This window comes from Leucopleurus acutus (assembly GCF_964270905.1).
Source record: "Leucopleurus acutus genome assembly, chromosome: 2".
Taxonomy (NCBI): domain Eukaryota; kingdom Metazoa; phylum Chordata; class Mammalia; order Artiodactyla; family Delphinidae; genus Leucopleurus; species Leucopleurus acutus.
Genome location: NC_139143.1, coordinates 88,221,049 through 88,237,600, shown reverse-complemented (window position 1 = coordinate 88,237,600; position 16,552 = coordinate 88,221,049). Strand labels below are relative to the sequence as shown.

At 44.9% G+C, this 16,552-nt stretch overlaps 1 protein-coding gene across 1 annotated transcript; it reads left to right on the top strand.

Moving 5' to 3' along the window:
* The first annotated feature begins 566 nt into the window (after positions 1 to 566).
* On the top strand, positions 567 to 16,105 carry HAO2 (hydroxyacid oxidase 2). The gene is made up of 7 exons (XM_082833087.1): positions 567 to 851; positions 2,576 to 2,727; positions 4,437 to 4,720; positions 5,945 to 6,154; positions 10,413 to 10,571; positions 10,945 to 11,014; positions 14,932 to 16,105. Exons 1-7 carry the CDS (start codon positions 721 to 723, stop codon positions 14,985 to 14,987), a joined length of 1,062 nt encoding a protein of 353 aa, XP_082689213.1. The 5' UTR covers positions 567 to 720; the 3' UTR covers positions 14,988 to 16,105.
* Positions 16,106 to 16,552: the final 447 nt, after the last annotated feature.

The window sequence follows — 16,552 nt, the reverse complement described above, 5'->3', positions numbered from 1 at the left end:
TCTCAAAAGTCAGCCTCATCCCTGATACTCAGCTACAGCCCCGTATTCACACATCCGGAGATTCCTGAGAACTTCCAGGCATTAGTATCTGTTCAGACCCAGTTTTCTCACCCTGATGGATATCCTTCCAAAAGAGCACAAAAATATGAAATAAATCTCCGGTATGCTCAGGAAATGCTCATAGTGACCCAAAAGCAGGAAAAGCCACAAAGAAATGAAGATGGTGAGCAGAAACCAGGTCCTGGAAGGCTGTGAATGCTATGCCATGGGCACTTGAAAGACATGAGCCATGATCAGACTTGCATTTTTAGAAAGATCCCGGGCAGCTGGAGGGAAACAAGATGGAGAGTGAATCTGAAGGCTAAGAGACAAAGATAAGAAATTTTTGTAATAATCTTATACGAGGTGGTGGGGCCTCACCTAGATCTGAGGCAGTGGGCCTAGAGATGAAGGGACAGACCTGAGGGATATTTAGAACCCAATAACCAGGATTGGGAGAGGGGCTTGGGACAGTGGAGGGGTGCAGCAGGACTACCTGCTTTGGGGCTTGGAATCAGCATCTTTGGCAGCACCTCCTTTGAGATAAAGGTTACAGGGGGTTCATGTTGAATCCAAACAGCTTCGTGCTGTAGTCCACCCTGCCGCCACCCTCTCCTCTATGTCAGAAGTATTCTTATTGGGTTTTGTTTGGTCAGTTTTGGCTTTTCCTTTAAAGGTGAAATGCCCTTGGTGTGTTTGAGAGACTTTGAGGCCCATGCACGGAAGCAGCTGTCTAAGTCAACTTGGGATTTTATCGAAGGAGGAGCTGATGAGTGCCTCACGCGGGATGACAACATCGCAGCATTTAAAAAGTCTGGTCTTCTGTATCCTTTCTATTGCTAAGCTAAGGTGTACTGGTTGAGAGCTCTTTGGAAGGTAGCAGTCCTGGTTTCTGCCTCCAAAGAAGCTAGAGTACTCAAGACATAATAATGGGTTTCTGTTGTTGTTTGGGATTTGGGGGGATTTTCTTGGCGGGAGACAGGTGACTGGGGAGAGCATGGATGGAGAGACAATCTGTCTCAGTGCCTCTGCAGAACTACCATAAGTGAGTCGCCTGAGTGCTGATCACGGCGACTTTGCCCCGGACAAGATAGGACAAGAGTCCCAAGGTCTCCAGCCCCCTGGGCAGGGAGGAGAAGCTGGCTGGGTAAACCTAAGTCTCCTGAGCTCCTGAACTTCCGACTTGGAGGCAGAACAGGAGAGAGGGCTCAAGGCTGGAGGAAATATGGAGACCCAAGTAGTCTTGGGGATGAAAGAAGATTGATTCAAGGGAGAAGAGTTGGGCGGCACAGCAGCGGGTAGAGCAGGGGTCAGTAAAGAGCAGCCCACAGGCCAGGTCGGGCCCATTGCCTGCTTTTGGATGGCGCACAAACTAAGGATGGGCTTTTTTTTTTTTTTTAACTGCTTGAAAAAAATCAAAAGAAGAAGAATTGCAATATGTCGAATTATATGAAATCAGAATGTCAGTGTCCACAAGTAAGTTATTTTAGAACACAGCCATGCTCAGTCATCTACATATTGTCCCTGGCTGCTTTGGCATTACAACAGCAGACCTGAGTAATTGTGACAAAGACCACATGGCACAAAGCTTAAAACATTTACCATCTGGCCCTTTACAGAAAATGTTTGCTGACCTCTGTGATACAGAGGTCAGGAGAAAACTGGAAAATGGGATGCATGGTGAACACTATCTGTATTTTCATACTTGTTTAACACTATACTAGGCACTTCAATTGCTTTATCTCATTGTGTCTTCACAAGACTATTAGGAAAGTTGGATTATTATTCCCATTTCACAGATGAAGTAACTGAGGCTTTTACCCAAATTTGCACAATCAGCATTTCCAGAAAAATCTTCCTCAGTTTACGTATAGAAATAATAATACGTTGTGGAAAATAAGCACTTTTGGACCCTGAAGCTAAGTATCTGTTCGACTTAAAAGTTCGTTTCATATCATTATTATTTGTTAATTTCCCTACCTTCTAAAGTGGTGTTTAAGTCAAATCTTCAAATGAATTAGCCTCTAGCAAAAAAAAAAAAAAAAAAAAGTCATGGTCATTCTCTGGGATTTGTTCTCTTTCAATGACCTTTTCTTGCTTTATAGAGATTTGTTTCCAACCTAAGAGGGAAGAGACTGGAACTCCGTCCTACTTATTCCTTCCCTTTCTAGTCCTTGTTAAGATGGATCAATCAAAGCATCCAAGTGCCGACAGTCTGGTCAGGGAGGCACAGCTCCAAGACACAGTCCTCTGATGGAGAAAGGCAGGGAACAGCGTGGACCGTATGTGTACCGGGAGTTCAGAGAAGGCGGGGTTAATGTGGAATAGGGGGTTGGGAGAGGCTTCCGGAGGAGCAGAGCCTCTAGCTTGTCTGTGCTGCCTAATCAGCTACCAGCCAACTGACTCCGCCAATGGTTTCTCGGGACCCAGTGTGGTCTAGATCTGTGTCAGGAATCTGGAGGTCCCAGCGCTAAGCAGCACCTCCGTGCTGGTGAGTCATCCCACCGATAGAAAATCTCTTTGTTGTCCAGCACAGAATCCGCCTCCGTCCCCGGTACCTGAAAGATGTGTCAAAGGTGGACACGCGGACCACAATCCAAGGAGAGGAGATCAGCACCCCCATTTGCATCGCACCCACGGGTTTCCACTGCCTTGCCTGGCCTGATGGAGAAATCAGCACAGCCAGAGGTGTGAGCCCAGCCCACCTTGAGGCTCCCTTCCCAAGGGCCTTAACGTGTGCAGAGGTGTCCTTCAGAGCAGGGGCAAACAGCTCCAGAATTTCTCTAGAGAAGGGGCTTAGGGACAGCAATCTGGTTGGAATTAAGGGTAGGAAAAGGAATGCTTAAAGCTACATTTGCATAACATTTCACCTAAGATTGAGAAAATACCAATTTTCCATTATAAAGAATGGTGAGGGTGGGAGGGAGCTACAGGTGAATAGGAGGTGAAAACCCCACCAAGCCATCCCAAGGAAGAGGGGCACTGACTGGCCCCTCTGACAGAGCATCTGGGGGCAAAGGGCTGCTCAGTGTGGCCCCAAGGGTAGGGCTCTCTTTGAACCCTCATGGGCCAGGGCTGGGACTGAACGGTGTGCCTCTGAATTTAGGATGAGGAGAAAGTCATGACGTTAAGCCCTAACACAAGGCCCTGGCAGGTGCTCTTGTCCAAATGTTCCATTTCCCTTCTCCTCCGTTGACTTGATCATCTTATTTGACAAAAAGTTTTTCACTGGGTTTTGTTTCCTTCCTAGTACCCCTGAGTTCTCTTCCCTCACCTGCCACCACTAAAAAATAAGAAGAGAAGAGAAGGAGAGGAGAGGAGAGGAGAAAGGAAGGGCAGGGGGTAAAAATATTCCTGTGCCTCATTTGTAATCTTCACCCGAAGCCAAATCTGTTTTTGCCCAAGTTGCCCACGGCTTCCCTGGGGTCTTTTCCTTTGACTCTGTGATATAGGAAGCAATGAATCCATGGATTCTAGAGCTGAAAGTGACATCCATCAGGTTAGGAACCAAATTTGGCTAAGTTGAAATATGAATACCCTGTATGAATATGACTGCTTTACAAAATCTTCATGGTTGAGTGTGCTATGTTGTTCTGGGGGTGGAGCAGGAGAATGGGGTACCTCCTGTTGACATTAGGAATTGAAAATATTCATTGTGATTAGGTCAAATTCTCTGCCCATGGGGTGTAGGATGGTAGTGACATTAACCTGTTGGGGAATCCCCTGAAAATGATTAAAGTGGGAAATGAGAAAGATGCGATCAGCACATCATTGTCACCGTCGTCATCATCCTCATTATCCCTAGTATTTGCATAGTACCTCACTTCATAATTTTAAAAAATGCTTCCATAGCTAGTATCTTATTTAATCTTGCAACAACCCTATAAGAGAGGTATTATTATTCCCCACCCCGCCCTTTTACAGGTAAAGAAAATGAGACTCAAGGCCACACAGCTAAGAAGTGGTAGAACTCGCATTCTTCTAACTCCAGATAGCATGTTTTTTTCTGCTGCAATCCCTCTCCATTGGAATTACGTTTTCTCATCCTTTGCCTTCTTTAATTCCCTTCTGCTTCATTGATGAGCTCACAAGCAGCCCATTTCCTACCTGAAAGCCGCAACATCTTCAAATCGTTCTGGGGACTCAAGGTCATCTCTAGCCTGAAATATTTTGATAGGCAACACAGAGTTTGTAAGACAGGTTATACAGAGGAGGACCCAGACAATCTGATCAAACACGTGCAATGCCTGCCTGCCGGACAGGGAAGCAGAATGAAGTCAAGCTTTATCTTCACTCACAGGGCAAGCTGGCCAGAGGAAACACAGACTCCTAGGGCATCTCACCCCAGTTCAGAATGCCTCTGCCCTCCAACCTGAGTTGTGTCCTTTGCTTTGCAGCTGCGCAAGCAGCCGGTATCTGTTACATCACCAGCACGTATGCCAGCTGTAGCCTTGAAGACATTGTTGCCACTGCCCCCGGGGGCCTGCGATGGTTCCAACTGTATGTGCACCCAAACAGGCAGCTAAACAAACAGCTGATCCAAAAGGTAGAATCCCTGGGTTTCAAAGCTCTGGTAATCACTGTGGATGTACCCAAAATTGGCAACAGACGACACAACATTACAAACCAAGTGGACTTGATGAAGAACTTACTGCTAAAAGATCTCGGATCACCTGAGAAGGTAGGAAAGATACCAGAGCCAAGCGGGCAGGCGTTACAGGAGGTAGATTTCCATCCCTCTTTCCTCTTTTCTTTCTTTCCTCAAGAAGTCATTGGGTACCTGTTCTGTGCCAGGCACTAGGGATGCAGCAGTTCAAGAAGCAGATGTGGTTCCTGCTGCCCGGAACTTCCAGACAAGCAGAATATAAGACAAAATGTTCTTTCCCATCCCTGGCAGCCCAGAAATGTTCTGGGAAGGGCTGGGTTCTGGGAAATAGGAGAGCTAGGGAGAGGATTTTTTCATGAAATAGGAGAGCAAACTAAAAAGTTCTTCCAACATTTTCTACTTTATGCCACATTTAGAAAATGCTCAGTCTGGATGGCATACTTAGATAAATTGACTATCTGAAGAGGATGCTCATACCCAAGGTGAACGGCCCATGGTGTGTAGTCAGCCCAAGCCCCACCCTCCTCCCTTGAAAACTGGGGAGGAAATATCTCTGCACACCTAGAACTCATCCACGGGGCACCAGAGTGCTACACACTTGTTTAGACAAGGTGACTACAAAGGGCACTTCTCCCATTAAAATACTGTAGTCCGATGGGATGGAGTTCCCCAGAGAGAGAAAGCCGTGGTAAAGTTGGAATCCCTTGGCTACATTAGAGGTAGTGATATCAGCCTTTTCAGCCAACGGGCAGCTCTGATACCCAGCCAAGTGACTCAACAGTCCTACTCATTAACCACAAATTGGCCTTGGGGTTTTCTGGAATCTTAGATTCCAGGGACACATTGGGATCTATAGATATTTGACTCACATGGTGAGCCAAGATAAATATTGGATAATATCTGACTTAAGGTTATTGAAGTATTGCTTAGTTCTTGTTACCCTGTGCATATCTCAATCATAACACATCACAATGGCCTATAAATGTTTTCGCTTATCTATCTCACTTACTAAACTCTGAGGTTTGTTTTTTTTTTTTTAAGTAAGGACTGTGTCTTGTTTGTCTTTATGTGCCCAGATCTTGGCATAATTATTGAGCAGGGACACAAGTAATGGTTAATGAATAAGCAATGGAAGTAAAAGTCTTTTACACAAATTTTGTTAGGAAAAGGAGCTAGAAGTAGTGTTGGGTTTTGTGGGCCCTCTTTTCAAGGTTTTGGTGGCTCTCCAAATGTGTCCCATCTTTGGGATGGGAGTCTTGAAGGAGTTCAGGACTAAAGTTCTCTTTTATTCCCCCACAGGGAAGTTTAATGCCTTATCTCCAGATGTCCCCCATTGACTCATCCATCTGCTGGGATGATCTCTCCAGGTTTCAGAGCATGACTCGATTGCCCATCATCCTTAAGGGGATCTTGACAAAAGAGGATGCAGAGTTAGCTGTGAAGCACAATGTCCATGGCATCATTGTTTCCAACCATGGTGGGAGGCAGCTTGATGAGGTTCCTGCTTCTGTAAGTAGGATGACTTCAGCCTGGGTGTGTTTGTGAGTGCTCTGTTGTGTGTGTGTATGTGTGTGTCCACAGCAAGGTACTCTGTGCAATTTGGTGCACATTCCCCTCTCCCTAACCACCTGTGTTCATATCTACCTGCGAATTGTTAAGGACTTTGAATCATTAATAATAGCCTAGTGTGTGCCAGGCTATTTTTACAAACTCAACGTATGTCATCTCTAAATCTCAAAACAGTCCTGCAAGATGGGCATTAGTATCCGTATTTTACAGATGAGGATACTAGAGTTTAGAGATGTTAAGTAACTTGTCTGAATTCACACAGTATATGTTTAAGGTGAAATCTGATAGAAGAGTTGTTCCCAAGGCATGGAGGTCTCCTGCCTTCTGGAAGAAGCATTCAGCTGGAAGCTTGCCTGTCTGCATGGATGGGAACCTCATCTTTTCTCATATGACACATCCCAGGAAGAAACAGTGCCTAACTGAAGCTAGTAAATAACTGTCTTTCACAGTGAAACTTAAAAATGCCCTATGAATCCTTTGCTAAAAATCTGGGACAGTCTAATTTTTCCCCTAACTTATGAATTTGTCCCTTATAGATGGAGTTGGGGGAAAGAAAAAAAAAAGGAGGGAGGAAGGGAAAGAACTTTTTAAGGGAGTTAATTTATTTTCTTTTTTAAAAAATTATTTAAAAAAATTTTTTTAATTCTTTTTTTTTTTTTGGCTGTTTTGGGTCTTTGTTGCTGCACGCAGGCTTTCTCTAGTTGTAGCAAGGGGGGCTACTCTTCATTGTGGTGCACGGGCTTCTCACTGCTGTGACTTCTCTTGTTGCGGAGCACAGGTACTAGGCACGCAGGCTCAGTAGTCGTGGCTTGCAGGCTCTAGAGCACAGGCTCAGTAGTTGTGGCACACAGGCTTAGTTGCTTCTCAGCATATAGGATCTTCCCGGACCAGGGATTGAACCTGTGTTCCTTGCATGGGCAGGCGGATTCTTAACCACTGTGCCACCAGGGAAGTCCAACTGTTAATTTATTTTCACAGCGATTTATAGCTTATATTTTTCAAGAGATTCTTCTATTGCCACTTGACTCATTTTGAGAAAGGGAAGTGGTTTTTTTTCCTCTAAAGTCTTTTTTGGCCTTTTTATTATATAGGTAAGACATGTTCACCGCAAGTAAACTATAAAATATACATAAGCAAAAAGAATAAGATAAAAAGCACTATCAGGGCTTCCCTGGTGGCGCAGTGATTGAGAGTCCGCCTGCCAATGCAGAGGACACGGGTTCGTGCCCTGGTCCGGGAAGATCCCACATGCCACGGAGTGGCTGGGCCCGTGAGCCATGGCCGCTGAGCCTGTGCGTCCGGAGCCTGTGCTCCGCAACAGGAGAGGCCACAACAGTGAGAGGCCCGCGTACCGCAAAAAAAAAAAAAGCACTATCATACTGACAATAGTTTGGTAATCAACTTAATGTGGCCATAACATTTTAGGTTTGAAAACTATACATGATATTATGTAATTTTCTTCTTTCCATGTATTAATATATCGAGCTCATTTTATTTCAGTAGATATGCTTTCTTGTTTTTAATGGTGTGTAGTATGAATAGACAACTTATATGACCAGCTTCCTATTGTTGAACATCTGGATTGCTTCCACGCATTCACTATTTTAAACAACACATCAGTGACCATCCTTAAATCTTTAGCACATTCTCAATTACTTCTTTAAAAAAAATTCCAGGAAATAGAAAAGCTACATCAGCCAGTTTGTACATTTCAAGGCTTGTGAAGCTTGGGGGTTTCAAGTGCCAATCACTGGCCTCCTCCTTTCCACCAGGCTCTACCTGATAGCAAACAGGCATGGAATGATGGAGAGCAAGGGGCACACTTGACTATGACTCTCCGTAAGAGCTGAACTGCAGGGAACGGTCAGGCCTCCTACTTTCCATCCCAACTCTTGACCTAAGACCTTAGAAGAACACAGGTCTTCAGAACACACGCTGAGCTCTCTCACCCAACTCCTGCAAGGATGCCCACAAAGCTATCTCTCACACACCCCGTAACTGACAGAATGGAGGATGCAAAAGAGCTTAGCAGGTCCTGAGCTGTCCCAACTGTGCTGACAATAGGAGGAGAAAGCAAAGAGGCCCTCGCCAACTAGCAGCAAACAGGGTAGAGTATTGACTTTTGAGAAAATGCTAATAAAATATAATACAATCGGCTTTCCCTCACTAATCAGTTTAGCTAGTCTTGCCCCCTTGGGGAGGACTGAGTAAGGAGTGGGAAAAAGTGGCCGACTAATTTTCCCACTGCACTTCCTCAATAGAGAATGAGTGTTGGCAAAGGCAGGCGCCAGAACAAGAAGAATTTCTCCTGCCCCATCACGTTGATCAACATGTTGTTCTCCCAAGCCACCTGACCTAACAACCAAACCCAAGGTCATCCAGGGACAGCACCAAGATTAGTGTGAGGCTAGTGGGAAACCCACCCTTGGCTCAAAATTTTAGAAGGTGCCAGAAAAACTGAGTAAGGTATATAATAGTTTCATACACTGTTTGAAAAAATGAAATTTAATGCAAAAAAATCCGTGGTGAACAAAATATCAACATTTTTAATAAAGACAGGATCTGTCCCTGCACTTGCATAACACCGCCTCACTCATCTCACTGTCATCCTGGCCCTGGTTCCAATAAAACTTTATTTATCAAAACAAGCCCCCAGCGCACAGGTCAAAGTTTGCCCTTTGATTTTTTAAAATTTTGTCTTCAAATATTATTTATATTTTTGGCACCCCTTAAATTTTGTGCTGGGGTTAATTTCCTCAGTTTTCTCAACCCAGCCCCCTCCTTGTGAGGGATGTGACTCTCTGAGTGAAGTTCCATCTCTATAAGATTCCATATCTAACACCCCTGTACGTCCTCCTGGAACCAGGGAAAAGGTTCAGCCAGCTTTTATCGCCAGAAGGCTCTAATGAATGCCCTGTTGTGGATTATCAAAAATTAACTCTCAAACCACGCTGAACCCTAGGCTGAAATTCACTCCCTATTCTGTTTCTCAAATTACTGTCAGCTCCGTTGTGCACTATGGCTCACTAGAAGAGTCCTTGCACAAATATATTTATTCATTTGTCGCAATATTTGTAGAAATAGTTTGTAGAAATATTGCAAATAATACCATGGTGGGACTGTAAAAATACCCCTTATTTGGATGTGAATTCCCTCCAGTCTTTACATGTAAGTCACGACATATTCAATTCTCCTCCACTTGTAAATTAAAGTACAAAGTTCTTTCCTCCCTCATTTCATACTCTGCTCAGTCTCAGAGAAGGATCTTGTTCAGGTAGAATTCCAATTGACGCCTTCGACAGCACAAGTCCTCTTAGGGGCCCAGTTTCTACTTCTCCTCTCTGGTCATTCCTCAATGAGGCACAGAACAGGAGCCCCCGAGGCAGTTCCAGAACATTTTCCTCTAGGACCTTCTTCCTAGACTCTGCAGTCACTCTTCCTTTTGGACTTGGAGGAACACAGCTTGGTCTGGGGCACCTTAGGTGCACAAGGCCTGTTGACCAAAGATCCTGGAATGAAAGAGACAAGGTGAGAGAAAAGGTCCAGCGGAGCAACCAGGCCAGAGTGATCAGCTGTTTCTATTTTGTCTTTCGAAGTCTTCAACCCTAGTTTTACAATGTTGCTGCTGCATACCTATCCCATGTCTCAGATAACCCCCAAAGGAGTCAGGAACAAGTTGCTCAAATGTGGTGTATTAGGAATGATGTACAGTGCAGTTACACTGAACAGGCTGTGGTCCAGATGCTAGGGTCATGGCCGATCACACTTGTTTTGCCAAAAAGACTTAGGGCCTTAGCAATGGAAAGCATTTCTAGATGTGCCACCTTAGACACAGAAAAAGTGGAAGAAAATCAAAAGTCAAAATGTTCTTTAAAAACAAGAGCACTAAAGTGAACACCACAAATGGAAAATGTCCCCTAGGGGATGTGAAGAGGAACAAAAAGGTTTCTGCTCCATCTCTGTCGGAGCAGAAAATGGCAGAATGGGGAGCCTGCAGAAAGTCCCTGGACCTTGGGAATGTGGCTGCACTGCTTTGATAGGCACCTGCAGCCTTAAGCACGGAAGGGGAGGAACAGTTAGGCATCGCCCCCGCTTGGACCTCCTGGTGCCAGCCCATGCTGAGGGGGCACTGCTGTCCCCTGACACCCTGAGAATCAAAAGGGAAATCCCTCGACCCACACTTGTCTGTCCTTTTCAGATCGATGCCTTGACAGAAGTGGTGGCTTCTGTGAAAGGGAAAATTGAAGTGTACCTGGATGGTGGCATCCGAACCGGCAATGATGTGCTGAAGGCTCTGGCCCTCGGGGCTAAATGCGTTTTTCTGGGGAGACCCATCCTATGGGGTCTTGCCTACAAGGTGAGAGTGGCAAAGGGAAAACCAGCCGGAAGGTACCACGCTTCTCATTCATTTCCACGCATTTCTGTGGTTTAACCCCCAAGCTTGGCCGTTTGTTGGAAGGTGCCACAGATCCTGAAGGACGGTGACCCCTCTCCAGCTCCACCATGCTTCCTCGGCAGCATGTTGCCCATTTTCAAGAGCTGTCACCCTACATTTTCCCCTTTGCTTTCCCTTATTCCCAACATAGTTCTAATTTCACAGGTAGCCCCATCCTCCCCAGCACAGCTCTGAGCTCACCTAGAATTTATACTCAGCACATGGTCAGAAGGTTCCTTCATGCCTCTTTTTGTCTCTCCTTTTCTCTCTCTCTCTCTCTCTGTCTTGGGAGCAGGGTGAACATGGTGTTGAGGAAGTTTTGAACATTTTAAAAAACGAATTCCACACTTCCATGACCCTGACAGGTAAGTTTTTATAATTCTTTTCCTGATTCAGAACTGAAGACAGGCCGTCTAAAGCACAGGAGCAGTGGCCCTTCTAGCTCGCCTTTCCCAGACCCAGCGACTGCCCAAAGGAAAGAACAGGGAGGAAATGGGCCAGACAAAGATTAAGCACGAACTCAAAATGCAATACATCTACTACAAAATCAAATGCAATTTCAGATTTGGGGAAAGAGGGTCCCGTTTTACTCTGGCCTGCTAAGATCCTATCGGGCTTGTCAGATGTGGTTCTGTGTGTCACCTTTTAAGTAATATTCATGGACTGTGAAGAGTAGAGAAATTGTGTCATAGGGGAAGCATGGAGGAGCTGGGGAGATAGAAACAAACAGGAGGACAGAACGGGGAGGAGGAGACGCATCATCCTGCGTAACCACAGACAGCAAGACAAGCATGAACGTCTCGAAGTTACAGCCGGGCTATTTCAGTCAAAAATGAGATGACTGTAAAGCAGTGCTCATAAAAACATACGTGCTGGGCTTCCCTGGTGGCGCAGTGGTTGAGAGTCCGCCTGCCGATGCAGGGGACGCGGGTTCGTGCCCCGGTCCGGGAAGATCCCACATGCCGCGGAGCGGCTGGGCCCGTGAGCCATGGCCACTGAGCCTGCGCGTCCGGAGCCTGTGCTCCGCAACGGGAGAGGCCACAACAGTGAGAGGCCCGCGTACCGCAAAAACAAAACAAAACAAAAGAAAATAACATACGTGTTTAGCAAAGCCTGGAATCCCAGAGAGTAAAATAGTGGCTCTCAACTAATGATGGTAACTTCTCTCTTCAGGGGCGTTTTGTTTGGGGGGTCAGTTGATTTTTTTCTCATTGGCACAATGAGGCAGGGTGGGTACTGGAGGTATTTAGGGCTCAAGGACCAGAAATGCTAACTATCCTAAAATGCTTGGAGCTGTCTCACAGAAAAGAATTGTCCTGCCCAAATGCCAGTGGCCTATAGCTCTGTCTTTGACTGTCTGCTATAGATGGTAATCAATTGCAATGTGAGAGACAGACAAGACGAACCCCAATAAGACCTCCACCCACGCCTCAATTCTAAAATATGGTAATAACAGAAACCTCCTCCAGAAGTAAGGAAATAATGAATCAAGAGCTCTGAAGTGGAGTCAAGACTGCTTCCACGCCATGAACTTATTTCTGTAGATGATGGGACTGAGCATCTGACGTGTGCTAGGCACAAGGCAAGACGTCCAGGTCTTTTCAAGTCTGGTTTTGATCTGATATTTAGACGAGTATCTTGTACTCAGCGTCCAAGTTGCATAGTGTCCACTGGGGCTGCAGACTCACCCTTTTGGGCTTGAGTAGTACAAGCTAGAAAACTTAGATCGGCATTAATGCCAGCAGCAGCCCCTTTCCACTTAGCAGTTTAAAAGAAAAAAAAGGGACCTGGATTACGGCGTCAAGGACCGGGACTGTCCATTTTGGGCCAAAGCCTATGAAGATAAGGCAATAAATGACCCAAGTCGCTCCCATGAGGGAGGGGAGAACACAAGTGTGAACAAATATCGTATTGGTGTGTTTTGTCCCTCGGGGGTGGGGGGGTTTGTGGGGAGAGGGGTGGGAAGACCTATGGTTTCTGCAGATTCCAGGAGATTGAGGTGACTTCTCCTGCTCCCCCCAATATTTTCTCCTGTCCTTGTGAAATGATATCTGAACTTCTTTAACAGAAGCCTGTTGGGGGAATTCACAATAACAAAGCTTTTTTATTCCACCAAAAGTTTATACTTAACAACCATTGGGGGTGGAAATGGTGGCTGGAAAATCTTTTTCTGAAATAGAGCATGGAGAGCACCCTTTTTTAAAGGGGGCAGGAAAAAAAGAAAGAAAAAACAGGATTATGAACACTTTTATGCCTGACTTTTTATATTTCTTTCCTTCTAATGGTTCTACAGCGAGAATGTATTGTTTTAAATGTATAGAAAAATTACGAATCAACAACCAAATGTGGGGTGGAGAGGAGGGTTTGGGGAGGAAGAGGAAGAATAGAAAACCTAGGCCGACGGCCATCCCTCGGCATCCTCTGTGTGTGTCGCTCCCCCAGGAAAGACGCCCCACGGTCTAGTCCCCGGGGAGAGGGGGGGTCTCGGCTGGAGGGGGCGCTGTGTTTTTGGTGGAACTCACTAAAGTGCGAAATCATAATGTGAAACCCCAGAGATTCTGTCACCCCTTAGCTTTTCCCTGCACACTGCATCTCAGACGCCTTGACACAAACCTGGCACCCAGGAGGTGATCAGTCCATATGACTTCTCGTCCCTAATTCCCCTAGAAATGTGTGACGTTTTCCCCTTATAACCCGGAGACATCACAGACCTGGGAGGAGAACACTATTTGCACTACGGTTGAAAGCAAAAGAAGTTTAAAATTAACGTTTTTCTAACTGTGAGACCAATCGCTGAAATTGTATTTATAGAAAGGGTAAAACTGTGATTTGTCTTAAAAAACAAAAATGTGCACATATAAATCATTATCAGCACAAGCCTGCACACACCTTACTCAGTTCTCATCCCTTGTAAGGAGAGGGGGCTAAATCAGAAGAGTATATGAATCTTCTTCAGATTTCTTGCTGGGAATTAACCACTTTGCTTTAATTTAGCCAAAGCTTTTTCGTGTGAATATCCACATAATTTACAGTAATGAAAAAGCAGGAATACATTGTAATTATGCATTCACTCTTAAATTTTTACTGAACCTCTGCCAAGAGGAAGGCAATGTCCCTGGTACCTTGTGGGACCCAGACCCATTCTGATGAGTTTATACTGATAAATATAACAAGTACACAGATATCACCAGGGCTTAAATGTGAACAGATACTTCACATCTCAAAATGGAATCGCAACACTTTGATGCAACTACTGAGACATTTTTCCATAGTTTAAATATTTATTTCTACTACAATATACAAGTAGAGATTATATTTTGGTATCTCTGTGCTCCTTGAGGAGGTCTGCCTGCCCTGAAGCTGCACTATTCTGTCTGCCCTGTGGAAACCCAGAGCTCTCAAACTCATTGTCAGTTCTGATGAGAGCACCTCTGGCTCTGAATTCCTGCTTCTGCTGACTTAATTCATTTTACGGGTTATTTATGTATTCCACACCTGCCGTTTCTGTCCCTTATAATCCACGCGGGCATGAAGCTCAACCATTTCCTCCGCTTCCATTTTTGGGAAAGACCCTCTCATTAGTTATACTTCTGTGAGTAATACAATTTGCTAGTTAGGTTTTGGGAGGTGACGGTGCATACACCACAGATGGGGAAAGAACTTCAAGTGAAACATTATACATCCTCTTATCACCAGTGATTTCTCACTGTCTTCTGCGCCTACAGTTCTCCAGCTCGTGTTCTCACTTTCTCCCTTCTCTCTTGACATTTGTCTGGAGTCACTGTCTCCAGTCCCTGAGTCTCATCTCAGCGACAGTCCCAGTTTTGCATTTTAATGACGCTCCTCCACCAAAGACGGGTGTTGCGTTTTACAAAACTTTTTCTTAGAAGGCAGTTGTATGAAACACTCGCCCTATCTTGTCTGCTTTCCCTGAGTCATATGCCTCCCTGACAGATACTTCCTGTGTCCTGAAGCCTTATCACGACGGAGATAAAGGTCAAGTGTATCCACTGCACACAAAGTGATTTTTCAAAAGGCCGAAATGTGGTTTTTACCATGCCGTTTTGACATGGCTGTTTTAAAAGAAGACACAGGCACAGGTTCACGAAATAATTCCCAGTGCAATCAGAATTAGATGATTCGTTCTGTATACATAACATTTAATCAGGGTGAGCACAAGGGTCAAGTCAAGCTTGTTCCCACTAGACCATCTCTTCCCCACAGTGGGGTAGGTGACTGGGGTTTTAGAGAAATGAGCTTTTTAACTACATGGTTCTTTTAGGCTGCCGGTCGGTTGCTGAGATCAGTCGGGACCTGATCCAGTTCTCCAGGATGTAGAGAAAGAGTGAAGGGACTGACTGCTGAGTTCGCCCACAGGAAGAAGACAAAATCTTAATAGGGTGTGTGATGCCATCCTGCCTCGGTCCCATCCTGTCCACAGGCTCATCCCCTGCACCCTCAACCACTCCACCCCAAATCCCTCATATTCCTCAAATGTGCCGATGCTCTTCTTTGCCTCACTGCCTTGTATATGCTGTTCTCTTGCCTAAAATCCTCCTCTGAAAGAAGACATCTTAAAAGCGCAGATCAATAATGACTGAAGTAGCTAGTGGATTAAAATTTTTGAATATACTACGTTTCTATGAAACAGCTATGTAAATCTGCACTCTAGACAGAAGAGCTATACATATAAAATATTCCCCAACAAAAATTATACTCCTATCTGTAGATAATAGGGAAATAATATAGTTAAAAGCATAGGCTTTGGAGTCATACAGACATAGGATTGACAGGACTGTGACTTGGGAAAGTTTTTTGATCTCTCTGTTCTTCCATGTCCTTGTCTATAAAATGGGGATTATACTACCTAGCTCGCTAGGACGGGAGAAAGATTGAGACAATGTATGTAAAGTTCAGTGTTCTAGTGTGTTTCAGAAATAGCAGCTTTGGGACTTCCCTGGTGGCACAGTGGTTAAGAATCCACCTGCCAACGCAGGGGACACAGGTTCAATCCCTGGTCCTCAAAGATCCCACATGCTGCAGAGCAACTAAGCCCGTGTGCCACAACTACTGAGCCCACGTGCCACAACTACTGAGCCCGCGTGCCACAACTACTGAAGCCTGCAAGCCTAGAGCCCATGCTCCACAGCAAGGGAAGCCACCACAATAAGAAGCCTGCGCATGGCAATGAAGAGTAGCCCCCGCTCGCTGCAATTAGAGAAAGCCTGTGTGAAGCAACGAAGACCCATCACAGCCAATAAATAAATAAATAAATAAATAAATAAATGTTCCTTTAAGAAAAAATAGTAGCTTTTATTATTATTATTTGGCAAATTCCTATTCATCTTTCAAGACCTTGTTCAAACATCACCTATTCTTACCTGGCTACTTGTTAAGTGTTTCCTATTGTGTTTTGCACATTATACGATTACAATCCTTATTATAATGTGTTATGTTTATTTATTTGTCTCTCACCACTAATAGACTGGACATGGCTCTGAGCAAGAAACTATATACTTGGTACCGGGCTTGGCATATAGCAGCATCTCAATAAACGTTTGTGGGATGGACAGATGGATGGATGGATAGATGAATGGATGGATGGATGGATGGGTGGATGGACTGAAGATACGTGGGTGAAAGGAGAGATGGAAAAATGAATAGATGCCCTACCAGAGTAAAAATTCCCCAGATTAGTAGTCAGCAAAAATAGACTTCTAGAGCAGGGGCATCCAGCTGGATAAGATCTGACGCTTGAAGTCAACAAGAAAGTTAAGGATCAATTTCCAGTGCCCTAAATAAATAACTTCATAACTGGTTTCCCCATGTTCTCTCACTCCTTGTTACATTCTGTTCTCTATACAACAATCTGATAGATTTTTTAAGTACAAGCAAATCCTATA